General features: G+C 31.1%; 1 protein-coding gene across 1 annotated transcript in view; it reads right to left on the bottom strand.

The window, feature by feature from the left end:
* The window catches only part of LOC140054820 (solute carrier family 23 member 2-like), a 29,431-nt gene extending 15,431 nt beyond the window's left edge, over window positions 1-14,000 (bottom strand). Inside the window, exons 1-7 of the mRNA XM_072099916.1 lie at window positions 13,914-14,000; window positions 12,422-12,473; window positions 10,431-10,583; window positions 8,251-8,408; window positions 4,725-4,816; window positions 2,241-2,302; window positions 1,767-1,948 (exon numbers count right to left, since the gene is read on the bottom strand). Of these exons, the coding sequence (XP_071956017.1) occupies window positions 1,767-1,948; window positions 2,241-2,302; window positions 4,725-4,816; window positions 8,251-8,408; window positions 10,431-10,583; window positions 12,422-12,433 (659 nt within the window). The 5' untranslated portion in view covers window positions 12,434-12,473; window positions 13,914-14,000. The remainder of the gene's footprint in view (window positions 1-1,766; window positions 1,949-2,240; window positions 2,303-4,724; window positions 4,817-8,250; window positions 8,409-10,430; window positions 10,584-12,421; window positions 12,474-13,913) is intronic.

Raw genomic sequence — 14,000 nt, 5'->3', positions numbered from 1 at the left:
TTTTAATTTCACATTCACATATGTTTGCGACAATAATAGCGCAAGCATGATGTTTGTAACAAATAAGGTTCCCTCATTCTATGAATATTGGAGGAACTCTATACATGAACAGAATTCATGACAGTTGTAATAGTCTGATTCAAACCATAATTAACGTACTTCAACAATCCAACCTACATCAGCATTGGTAAAAATTGGTATTTTAGGATATTGTAGGTTGGTTTATATTTTTAATTTCCTGGTGAAATTGTTTCTCTTTTTGTTTTTTGTATGATTTGTATATGCATGTACTATCCGAAATAAGTAAATAAATGAATGAATTATAAATGAAATGAAATAAAATGTTTGATGAAATGATGCTCTGTTGATTTGATACATTTTCTGTTTTCTTTTTTTTTATACTTTTAATATATGGCATATTTTGTTGACAAGTTTAATATTAATTTTATTCATTTTCACAGAAAGAGAAATTATATTTAACATAACGAATGTTTATTGTGATCCAATAGATAAAATATTTCCATGAATTTGAAGATGGACTGGTCTATTTTACTTTGTCACATGTTCTCAAAGACGTAGTTGTGTTGAGTGGGCAGATTCACAAAGCCTATATTCCACCCACTCTTTATATAAGCTCTTCCATTCATGTCTTTAAATAAGCAGATAGATATTTGCTAACGCTTCAGCAACATGATAGCTACTCCCCATTTCTTTTAATAAATCACATTATTGAACAGTATTGTAGATTGTATTAAAGTTATTCACACAGCATTTTAAGTGCTTAATGGTGTTAACAGTCTCAAACCTAAAGCTATCAGGCTGTATTCAAATGTGATATTATGTCCATTAACCAACTTGCGGTAGTTGATAATGAATGAGATGAAGCTAGTGCCATTAAATGTAATTTCATCACTATTTATACATTTTCAGAATCAGGAGGGAGAAATAGAGAGTTTTGACTTTAATTAATTAATTTTCTGTTTTTACTATTTTTATACCATTATTATATGTTATATAAATATACATTTTAGTTTTATAGATATTGTTTTTATTAATTCCTTCCCCAACCCCTGTCTCTCTCCTTTTCCTCCTATTTAAAATGGTTTAAATCTTATTTTGGTGACCTACAGTACTACACACTGTTTTATTTTTAAAGTATATTTCATTTTAAGTTCTATTATTATTTGTATACAATGTGTGTGGTAAACAAATAAAACAACAAACTATTTACCATCAACAATTATACAATAGTTGATAATGATTGAATTTAATTTTTTTTAAATCCATAGTAAAGTGTGTATAGAATATACGATTAGGCATTCATTATGAGGATATAGATGACGTCACAACCAAACTACATTGCAATCGATTAACTTAGTTGCTAAGTACATGAGGTAAATCATCTAAGTATGTAATCTATGCCTATCATGTCTTAAGAATCTGCTTTTTATATGTACTGTTTACTTCTTAATGTTAAAAGAGTTCATGAACATGAATAGAGAAATATAGTATTTTGAAAGGTACAGATTATACCACATGAAAGTTATAACATTCACACTTCAGTTCAGTTTCACGGTGCTGTTTTGTTTAATAATGGAAAATTAGGAAATGAAACGGTATAGGTCAGTTTTCAATTTAAATGTTGGAGATTTCTGGTTTCTCTGGTAAAAATATTAATCGATTTCGTGGTATATCAAATTAATTTTCAAAAACAAATTGTATAAATTTATTTGCAACTATTACTTAAAACCACTTGATTTACTTACAGTAGAGAGATACCCCAATGCTGTCCTGACAGATACGTAGCTGGCTCAACCAGAGACAGACCAATTAGGGCGATTGTTGGTGCGATGCACAATGGGCCGATGTATCTCATCAGTAATCCCAGAATTCCTGAGAATCCAATGACGACTTGAACGATAGAGGACACTGCTATTGCACCTTGAATCTGAAAAGATTTTGATTTACGAAAGTGAAAGTAAATTTTTTTGGTCAGTTTTCAATTGTAAATGTAAAATTCACTTTTTGTTTTCTATGGCCACCATAAATACCACTCACAAAGACACTGTATTGAAAATTAAAACATGCCTTGGAGCATACTTTTCATATCGCTCTTCTCACAATTTCAAAATTGCCCTCCCACACCTTCCAAATTCCTGTATGGAGTATTTTTATACTCTTTAATTCATAAGTAAAAACTATGAATATTAAATAAAAGTCTGATAGACAAAAAAACATACTTCTCTTATCCTGCTCTGCCATATTTCAGTAGCAGTATCAAACTCATATTGTGTGGCATTCTCTAAAAAGAAAGTTTATTTGAATAATAAATTTGAGATATGAAAAAAAATATTGATTGTTTATTTTTTAATCATTAATCTTTTATGTAAAAATGCTTCACCAATTGTCATATTTTAAACTTTTTCTTGAATGAGAGAATGGTTTATATATCATTATCTTTATTTCAAAATTGAATATAAAAAATAATCAAAATAATTCAAAGCAATACAAATCCATATCTCAGCCAAAAAAGCTGAAATGGGGATTTTTTTAGAAATGGCCTACATCAATTACAAACTACAATTTCATATAGATTTTACCAATTAAGAAATACAAAAACTATTTTCTTTTCTATAAAGAGCAAACAAAAACAGGTTCCCTCTTTCCAATGAATTCTCCACCTTCTTTTCTTACTGTAGAATTGGGTTCTACTGATGAAAATTAAATGCAAGTTGTACTGATTTTGTCTAATCATCTTTCCTAATTCCTTCTTTTTCCCTTAATTTAATTTTTTCCCAGTATCATTTATGAATTTTTCTTTATACACTAATTTAATTGAAAATACAAAATGTAACCAGCAAAAGAATATCTCTGATGAGTTTTGGTGCCAATTTAAAGATTGTCACCATTTTAATAAACTGTAAGTGTATGATCAAGCATATTGTGACGCATCATGCTGACGTACACAAACGCCCACATTGATTATTGATACATTGACAACAAATACTAAATAGCTTAATTTTTAATAAATTCTAATTCAAGGACATCTTACAAGTTGCCACTGTGACATCATTTAAATATGTCATTAAATTATTCTTTAATATTATAATTTTCCCATTATCACTGCCATTTTCTAACCTAACTGTTAGCGATAAACGGCCTGCTTTTATAAATAATTATATTTCCTGCAAAAGTTGGTTTAAATTAATTGCACATCTAATTCATAATTCAATTCATTTAAAGTAGCCAACAGTAAAGCCCCTGTTTTGGGAAACCTCCATTCTGGGGACAACCTTATTCATTCAGGGGACAATGCTGTTATGAATGAGGAACCATGTATTTTAGTATTAAAAATAATGGTTTGTTGAATCCATTTTAAATAAATTATAGATTTCCAATGGCATTTTCATTCTTTCTCTTTTTCAAATAAAATTTGATTAGAATTTTATAGGAATATCAAAGATTGTATTTTACTCTCTGGACTATTAGCATGTGTTTGATTAATGAACATTTCTTTACAAGTTGCTCAAGGCTAGTCTTTCAAACATTTACAATTTGCACGTATTTTGTATTTGCGTGGAGTGTTTAAAAATTTATGTGAATGGAATAATATGACGTCACATTTACAAAGTACTGCAGGTAGTTTTATCACATGAATTCATCATTAAAAAATTGCTCTTTTTAGTACAGATTTCAAATAGCAAGTGTACTTCAAAGGCAGATGTACTGTAGGCCTACAGTATGGGCATGTAGTTTAAGGTTAGGGGGTACAGTAGGTTTAAATATTAAATCTGGGTTGTAAGAAAGAAGAATGACACCGTATGAATGAAACTTTAGTGATTTAATTATTTATGAATAAATTTATGAAATGATTGCAATCCATACAGTAGCATACTGTATCTTAAATGATAATATAATCAATAAAATTAATATTTAATTGAACAATGGCAAATTTATCTTATTGAGGTAATTGGGCATCATAGATTGTGAGATCACAGAGAGAGTAAACAATATGTTAAATTGAATTATTACAATAATGACAATCATTTTCAAAACATCCTCCTACTGTTTATGACTACTACCAGTAACAGTCAATTTATAATTACAAAAAATCTTAAACAAATTCTGATTGCTATACAAAACATATTGATAGAAACGTATCTCAACAGTTCTTTTCAGAACTACAGTATACATGATATACCACAAACTTTATATCAACATATTGATTGTTAATTCCATACTGTACAAGTTCAACAATATCGTATAACCCAGAAAACAAGCCCATGGACTTCTTTCTTTTTAGGACTGTTGGTTTGGTTTTATTCTTTTTGAGATGGGTTTCTTTTTGAGATTACTTTTGCTAACTTTTTGAAATAAATTGTCAATTTTGTGAATTGCTATTAAACAATATAGAACTTTTGAGACAAAAGTAAAATAAATGTATAATAAACACAACCATTAAAATGTACATATGTACAGTATCACAAGTATCTGGCATTAATTCAGTCAACTACTATAACTCTTCATGTATTATAATTGTTTATTTCTGTTCCTTTGGCATTCATGTTAACATAAACCTATTGTTTCGACAAGAAGCTCATACTATCTTTAAAAGAAGCCAAGTGGGCTTAATTTCGAGACTGGGATTCTTTTCTTTTGCAAACCAAGGAGAGGGAAGGGTGATTTTTTTGTTACGGTTATCAATCAACTGAATAATTACTAACCAGGCAGTGGTTGAGGGCACTCGCCACGGAGACTCAAAATGGCCATCGTTGGTGCCACGAATACAAACGTGCCTCCTTGTACAATTGGCAGTCTGTAAACAAACAAAAAAGAACTTTCAAAATGTTTTAATTAAATTAGTTAACAGCTTTATTGTATATTGGGAAAACCAATGGTAATTAAGATGACATAATGCCAATTAAACACCATTCAACCACCCACCCTCATCACTATATTTACAGTCAACTCAAAGTCAACTCACGTCACTTTATTAATTAACTTTAATTATAGAAACATGTTTCATTAAATGAATTATCTATTATTAAACATTATACCCATATAATTATAAACAATAATTGTGTCTATTTAGTCCAAGGTCAAGAGAAACCAAAATTTACATACAGTATATACAAAGTACTTTTAATTTTGATTGTAATAATAATGGGCAATTTTTGTTACATTTTTAAATTTTTTTTTACTTTTTGCGAGCCATTATGATTATTGTCAACCATTATTGAATACATTTTTATTGGACCTTGATGATATTAATATTAATAATAAATATAAACAATAATTTATGGTATCATGAATTACTTTTCTTTTCTTTTCTTGAAAACATCTTTTGCCAATTCATTATGTACACTAATAAAATGATAATTTAAATGCAACTGTTGGCGTTTTTCTTCCGGCCTAATCTAAACAAATTTATTCACATCATGAATTACTGTACTAACTGAGTATGTAGGATGGTCATTGAGAAATCTTCTGTAAACTATATTTGAGATTGTATATTTTTTTGTAATAGGTAGATAACTAAAACGTAAACTTGAATGGTTGAATCACTTGGTACAGGTTACTGTATGAGAATTGCTGTACAGTATACCAATACTGTACTGTATTTTCTAAACTGCGCCAGTGGTACTGTATTTTCAGGGATGGATTTTCTCTGATCGTGCATTGCTTACAATCTACTGTCTGTACGGTATTTACTTAAAAAAGAATAACCAATCTTGGTAGTACCGTATGATCAGAATCAGGACCACAATGGTTTACCAAATGACCACAATTTCTTTAATACAGTAACCTGTCAGTTTAAGCAATTCCTTTGCTGTCAAATTAGTGTTTATGGGTAAAATGACGTAGTGATTTTGGTAAGAGTGTGTGTGCAGGGAGTTACATACAGTATACTGTATACTCTATGGTGTACTGTATGTGTGCAACATGAGTTTTAAGAACATTTCATTTTTGTGAAATAAAATAAATTACAAACATTTAAGATGCATGACTGAAAAACATTATCACATAAATTATCTACGGAACTGAAGTGATAAAAAGCCAATGACAAATGACTGAATTAAATTTCAGCTCAGTTTCTAAAAAGTACAATGGCATTTACAGTACAACAATTTTCTTTAAGGTTACCACAACCATTTACAGAAACAAATTACTAAGCAATGCCTCTATTGTAGTTACAGTAAATTAGAAAGAGAAAGAAATTAGGAAACTTAAAGCCCCATTCCCTACGTTTTTTAGATCTAATTTAAGATCACAAACTATATTTAATGTAAAAATAATACTATATGGTCCTATTGCGATAACTTTTTTCGTCTTTAAACGGTTAAAAATGTGAAAAATAAATCGATTTTAATAATTATAGCGGCCCGCTATAAATCCCAAAATGCATTGCGCGCGGATTGATATTTTTGTTTTTCACCTGTAATTCGCCCACTTTTCGATCGATCGTGAAGCCAAAACAAATGGAAGACTCCTAACTTTTCAGCGAAAATACCGGGTGTTCCCCAATTTGTATCAACGGAGTCTGGCAAAAATAGAAAGACAATTAATGCAGCAACTATACAACGTCAGCCTAGGTATATAGCTAGCGTACGATGTTCGTACGTTACCGATGTTTACCAGCTAGGCCTACAAAACTAAGCCTAGCTAGGCTAGGCCTGAGACCGTCCACGAGAGGTCGATCGCCGCGAGCTACTTAGGTAGTGCATTGTTTCTCACTTTTTATCATAATTTACCATAAAACGTACATTTAAGACAAGGAATGACATGGTTTAATGTTTTTAAAGTGATATATATGTATTATTTTCCAAAAAACGTCCAAAATTGCAGGGAAGGGGTCTTTAAGTCTGTATAGCATTTTGATGCTATTTTGCTGCTATTTTGCTGATTTCAAATGCATGAGTATATTAAATCTAGTGAAAGATGTCGGGGTAGGCTTTTACGTTGGAATTCGAAAGGCAATACTTTTCATAATTCTGTATTTGTTTCCTTTCCTAGACTATGTAAGCAAATACCAAATGACATAAATGATTCACAAACAATTTCAATATTTAAGGCTGCTTTAACAAAACACTATATTTCATGTTATGTATAGTTTATTTGTATTTTTCTTGGATATGGTTTTATCTTAACTGTTTGTATTGTATGGAGTGAGTGCAGAATCTGTTTGGGCTTTAGCCTATTCTCATTCCTGCTTATTTTTTACATTGATGACCGAATAAATATTATTATTATTATTATTATTATTATACCATACTACAGTATGCTACCTGTATATATAGTATATACCGTAAATTTTGTGAACGTGTCACTTGCATTTACAGTAGATGCTAAATATTAAAGAGAAGCATATGGTACAAAATATCATACAAAATTATGTTATTAATTTTTATTTTAATTTTTTACCTTTATTCGGTATATAAAAATATATTACAAAACAACAGTCAAGGACTGAAATGAATTGTATTACAAATAAATAAAAATTAGTTAAAATTGCTATAAAAATAGAAACATCTTATTAAAATTAGATATCGTACCATAAAATTAAAAAACATACATGAATAAAAAACCTTAAAACATACACTTATTACATATCTAAAAAAGAGCTAGTGGTGCCTATTATTTATATCCACCATGGTGGGAACTGGAGACGACCTAAGTCTGCTGGTTTTACAAAGGGGTACTTCTAGAAAGCGGTTGAATCTGAGAGACCGAGCTGGCTCAGCTTATGAAGAGGGGGAAGTATTTCTCTAAACAGCTCGGATTTTAATAAGCCTTCCCCGAAAGACAACACCAGTTTGTTTCTTCTTAAGTAATCAAATTTATGATATCGTCATCATATTCACAGTACATTTAAATAACGCAGAATAAAAATATCTAAACTGGCAAAATAATTTTTATTTAAAAACTCAAACATTCGTCCACCTAGGCTGTGATGCCTGGTTCAGAATAAGGTTTTCTGTAAACCACAACATCGCTGCTGTCGCCAGCCCAAGCGATCACAATGTAGAGATATTGCGTTACTTGCTGTTTTTTTCACGTCACTCAAGTGAATAAAAACAAAATCAAAAACAAGATTCCCGTTTGGAAGTAATTGTACAGACGAGTGATTGGAAATAACTTTATTTGTAACTGTACACGGGCTGGACGAACTGATTGACCTTTCGCCAGTTTTGAGAAAGCAAATTTTGAGCATAGGCGGTGTGCATATACCCTGCATTTAAAAAAAATTACCTGCAGCCAAATGTTGTTTGTAAAACAGTCACCATTCCAGACACAAAGAAGATTGTACTAATAAGTTCACTTAGGGCAACAAGATCATTGTTCATACAAAACACGGTTGACAGCAAGAGCGGCAAGGCTAATGTTGCGCCAAACATCGTCAAATATTGCTGAAAAAAATTAAAACATAAAACATTTTTACGATGCCAGTCAAAAAACAGTGGTAATTTTATTGGAAAGTCGAAAAACGTGAAACAAATGACATTTTTAACTAGAAAGAAGCCCGTCCGAGAGTGCCTACTGTAATATTCTTCTACATCAGATTTAGTCACCGGAAAGTGTGTCTTAATGCTGTGTGTAATTTAGGCTAATTTCACTACAAGTATATGTATGCGAGTTTGGTGTAATGGTTATGTAACAAGCCTTTCAATTAACAATAGCTTCAGTTGACTAACAATAGAACAGCAATGCGAAAATCAAACAAGTGAATTTGAAAATAGGTTTTTTAAACTTCTCGCATCAAAAAACATGCACATTAAATCAAATTACTGTATGTTTTAAAATAACAAATCACAAACTAGATTTGAACTCGTCACTACGGACGAGTTAGGTTATCCGCAGTCCTAAAGCCACGTGCACGTCATACGTTGGAATATTGCGCGCAGAAAAACGATTATGCCATTGAAAAAATGTGAGTGCGCTCTCTATTTTGTGTCACGTCAAAGTGTATACGGTATACGCTATATACCGTATACGTACTACATACAGTTCAGAATAGGTGAAAATAAGTGACCAAAGTTATTGACGCTTTTGCACATGATGACGTCATAACAATTTTTAAAATGGTGAATCATGCGAAAGATAATTGATTGACATAGACAATATAAAGAAATGGAGGGCAATGGAATACGGATAAGTGGAGATGCGCTCTATTAAATGTGATGAGCTATACGAAAGAGAAAAAAATCCTATATTTTATATTCAAGTGGCCATACGATGACGTCACAATGTCCTGATAGCCATATTGATACATGATTCGATATCTACAACTCATCTACTACCAGAATATGTAATTATAAAAAAGTTTACCACGTAGTTTAGAATCTATGACTGTTTAAAAAAAGGCATAATTTTGACAAATTTTTGGACTTTTTCATCAAAATTGCGCGCAAATTGTTTAATTCTACGTGCTCGTATGACGAGATTTTAAGGCAAAATTGATTGAAAATTGGTAAATATATTATAAAAGACAGAAAAAACAAAAATCAAGCAAAAAAAAGATGTTTTTGCGCTACGTGCGCACGGGCGCGTAAAAAAAGTGCGCACGCGTGGGAATTTTTGAAATGCTCAAAATGACATGAAACGCGTAGAAAGTTGATTAGAAATTGATTTTTCGCAATTTGAAATTTAAAACGCGCGTGCGCGCGTAACTTTTTATAAAACATGCCATTTTCTCTCCATAGAAAGTTAGCGCATAATATGACTTAAATTTTCACCAAGTTTCTATACAAAATGATTTTTAGTTTTTATTCTATGATCAATCATTGAAATTCATAAAATCGCGCGTAACTTACGCTGCGCGACTCAAAATTCATAAAAAAAAGTTTCTTGCACATCTACAGCTACAGGGCAATCTTTTCACAAAGTTATACAACTTTATGTTGGCCAGAATTAGAGATACGCAGCGAACAAAATTCGTGGAAAGAAAGAAGAATATAGAAAAAAAAAAAAAAGAAAAAAAAAAAAAAGATCCTGACAATAACAAGAGGTTATCCGCCAAGTGCGGATAACCAATTATAACTCTTGCCTCTTGTATAAAACTGAAGTTTTTTGGACAAGTAGTTCTTGAGAAAATGCAATTACAGTTTACTTGTTACTTTAAGACTGCTCGCCGGCTTTTGAAAAATTCTGTCCTATCTTTTAACACTAGCAGGTCTGAAAAAGTATACTAAAAAGTGGTCCAGAATTGGGACTTTGGTCCCAAATGGTCCCAACATTTAATGGAATGGTCCTTGACCACATATCTATATGTATATTCATTTTGGTAAAGATCTTGTAATTACTTTTTGAGTAATCCTGCTAACAAACAAACACACGCTACCGATTACATATGTTATACTACAGTATTTAAAAACATTATTTTAAAGTTATTTATGTCACATGTGCTAATAATTATTCCTGAAGAAATTTACCTGGAATCCCAGGAACATACAGGTTGAAATAGGGGGAACATCTTGAATCCCATAGCTCAAATCTCCCTTTAAATTCTCCAAGATAACTTTTGCTTTTAGCTTTCCAGTTGTCTCATGCTCATCATCCATACTACCACCATCAACGTTAGTCTCCTAAAATGATTATTTGCAAATATTTCACTTATATTTCATTACCTGAACCACCTACATTATGTAAAAATGAAAATATTTCAAATAATATTGCGCTACTTTTTTCACGTGTTCCCATCAGACTGATGAGAGACAGACTTTCAAACTATGATTGTACTGGACTTAATTTGTGGGGTTCTTTTCAGAATGTCGATAGTGGTGGTTGGCAACCATATGCCGTTAAAGTACAGCCAAAACTACAATATGAATTTAAGGGCAATGTGCAAAATGTAAACATGGATTTGGTTGACACATCATTAAATTTAAAATCCAATGCGAACAAGGCAAATCAAGTTTACACTCAAAAATAAGTTTGACATAAAAAATATTTGAGCAATAATAATTGAAGGCTAGAGGGACATAAATATTTATAATTATTACAACTCTTTTTTCTTAGAAATTCAAGGAAAACAAACACGTGCCAAATTATGAATGTCACACTTGTAATCAAATTTAATTAGCACAATCTGACTCGTGTTTACTTTGCAATTGAATACATCATTACACTAGCTTGGCAGTCGATTCCCGTCTTCCGTGTACTGTATTGAAGCCTCGTATAACATACCATAATACCTCCAAAAAAAAACCCATGAGCTTTTTTTAGTGTACTCCGTGGGCTTCTTTTCAAGATGGGATTTTTCTATATTACTTTTGCAAACAAAAGAGGGGGACTTCTTTTTTAAATAAAAATGCTGTTTTGTACTACTAAGTACTACTTTAATAATATTTGAAACATTACCTACCAATTTTACATATTTGTGATCAAAATACCATTGTTAAACTGTAAAATGAATGTACTGCACGATATCTATTTTATATCTGCATCACAAGTTATCTGGCATTAAATCACCTTTTTGCTTTAATATTCAAATTCTATCTTGAAAAGAAGCCGATACTATCTTGAAAAGAAACCCAGTGTTTTTTAGATTACTTTTACTTTTTTTCGAGATGGGCTTCTTCTTTTCGAGGTAGTTTTTGCTTTTTCTAAAATTACTGCTGATTTGCTATGTTATAAAAATTTAAATAACAAGTCATTAGGCTCCAGTACTAACAGTAACTAACATATAAAATAGTAGTTTTTTTTCTCTCCACCACCTTTGATTGTTTTCCCCCTATTTAATTCCATTTATAATTCATTATTAATGACACTTTCGTGTCATATACCATTTACTGGACATTATTTCTGTAAAAATCGCATTCATTTATATTTCACTTGACATTTTTTGTTTGCATTGTTTTCTGTATAAATAATAATAATAAATAATATATTTATACAGGATAAAACAATCAGATAACAGTGTATCTGTTTTACATTGTGGTCCTGTCTTAATCAAAATATACAAAAGAGAAACTTAATTAAATATAATACATGTCAGTTTTTATGAAAAGAAATGAGATTTGTATCTAGCCTTAAAGGACGTAATTGTTGGTGCCGATTTAATATTAATTGGTAAATTGTTCCATATTTTTGCGCCTGTAACTTTAAAGGATGAATTCATTTTACTAAGGGTGTATTTAGGTATTGTTACATTTCAAATTTATAATACTGTAGTTACTGAACACCACAAATAGTACAGTACATAATGAAAGACTCTCGTTAGCCATTCACCATGCTGCGTTTTGTAAACCAATTTGGAGAAAACATTTTTTGTCTTCTTTACCAAATAGGCAAATTTACAATAAACGGAAGTATATATTCCCTTAGCTTCGCCTCAAGAAAAAAATCATTCCTTCGGGATGTCAAATGTTAATTTGTATTTAACCACGATTTTTAAGTAAAATGTAGTAAAAATAGGTTTTACCTTGTATTCCATTGTGAAATAATGTATTTCTCTTCTAATACAATCAACAACTCTGTGAATTCAATTAATAAAATTAAAAAGTTTACAAAAAAATGTTTGTTTGTATTTAAAAATACAACCATTGCAAACATATACTATTCGGCGAATAAAATAAATCTTCTGTACACACATGAAGGAACATATTTTTTTACTACAGTAGTATTCTGGAGGTTATCCAAGTTACATGGTGTGAACAGGGGTATAAACAGGAGAAGATCAGGGTGCTGAACTCCACTACAAATATTCCACAATTAATTTATAGGACAATGTAGAAAAATAATGTTTTCACTTACGAAAGACAATATTAGGCCAAAATGGTTAAATTTAACCAAAAAACATCAACCAGCCATTGACTATTTTTTTGTTTAAATTATAGTTTTTCACTAAATAATTTTTTTTTTTAATCTAAATTTTTGGTCAGAGTAAATAAATATTATGAGACATTAAACAGGCATATACAACAAAAAAAAACTTTTAAACATTATTTTATCAGTGGGACAATAATTGATATCATCCATGCATGAATTAAGTCTGTTATGCGCGATTTGAACGATTTGCGCAATTTGAAATTGCGCAAAAAAAATCCTTGCGCAATTTGAATTGAAACATGTGTTTCAAATTGCGCAAGCAACGTATTAAATTGCGCAAGTAATCTGCAAATTGCGCAAGGTTTTTCGACAGATTGTGAAATCATGCACACCCATATTTTTATAGTAATTTCTAAGAATGATTCAAAATTAAAGATAAATATTGCATTTCCTTATTTTAGTAGTGCAAATATTGTTATAAGTTAGCATACCGTCGAAGAACCGACGAAGGAAAACGAAGCGGTGGTGTTCCACCAGGCGGGCGCGGCGCGGGCGGCCGGCTATAGCCTACTACTCTAGCCTAGCTAGGGTCTGGACTACTGATACTGACTAGGTTACATGGCCTAGCTAAACTAATATTAAAAACTTAAAAAGTGAGTATTAAACATTATCTTCATTGAAATGGTCTTATTTATATAATAAAATACTAAATTTTAAACTCCTCTGCCTAGGCCTAGCCTAGCCATGTATGGGAAAATTTACAGTTCGTTTTCAAATTGCGCAAAGGTGTCATATTGCGCAAGAACTACCTTGCGCAATTTACAAATTGTGCAGCGCAATTTAAAATTGCGCAAAGATTTTCTTGCGCAATTTGAAATTGCGCAAGTTGATTGCGCAATTTGAAATTGCGCAAAAAAATCCTTGCGCAATTTTAAATTGCGCAAGAATTCTTTGCGCAATTTCAAATTGCGCAAGGATTTTTTTGCGCAATTTCAAATTGCGCAAATCGTTCAAATCGCGCATAACAAGTCCCATCCAATGATGACGGTATAATGGTTTCACCTCCTCTTCCTCTCGTGTAATATAAACATTATTATTAGGATCTGGCCTATATTATAGTATAATACATAAAACGACATACTTACGTTTAATAAATCTATCCAAACTGTAATAGTAATACAGTTTTCGGGTTACGTTCGCCCAGCTTTGATAAGCAACACAACATTAAGACA

This window comes from Antedon mediterranea, chromosome 1 (assembly GCF_964355755.1).
Source record: "Antedon mediterranea chromosome 1, ecAntMedi1.1, whole genome shotgun sequence".
NCBI lineage: Eukaryota > Metazoa > Echinodermata > Crinoidea > Comatulida > Antedonidae > Antedon > Antedon mediterranea.
Note: the sequence above shows the minus strand (reverse complement) of the source record. Positions and strands in the feature narration are given on the sequence as shown.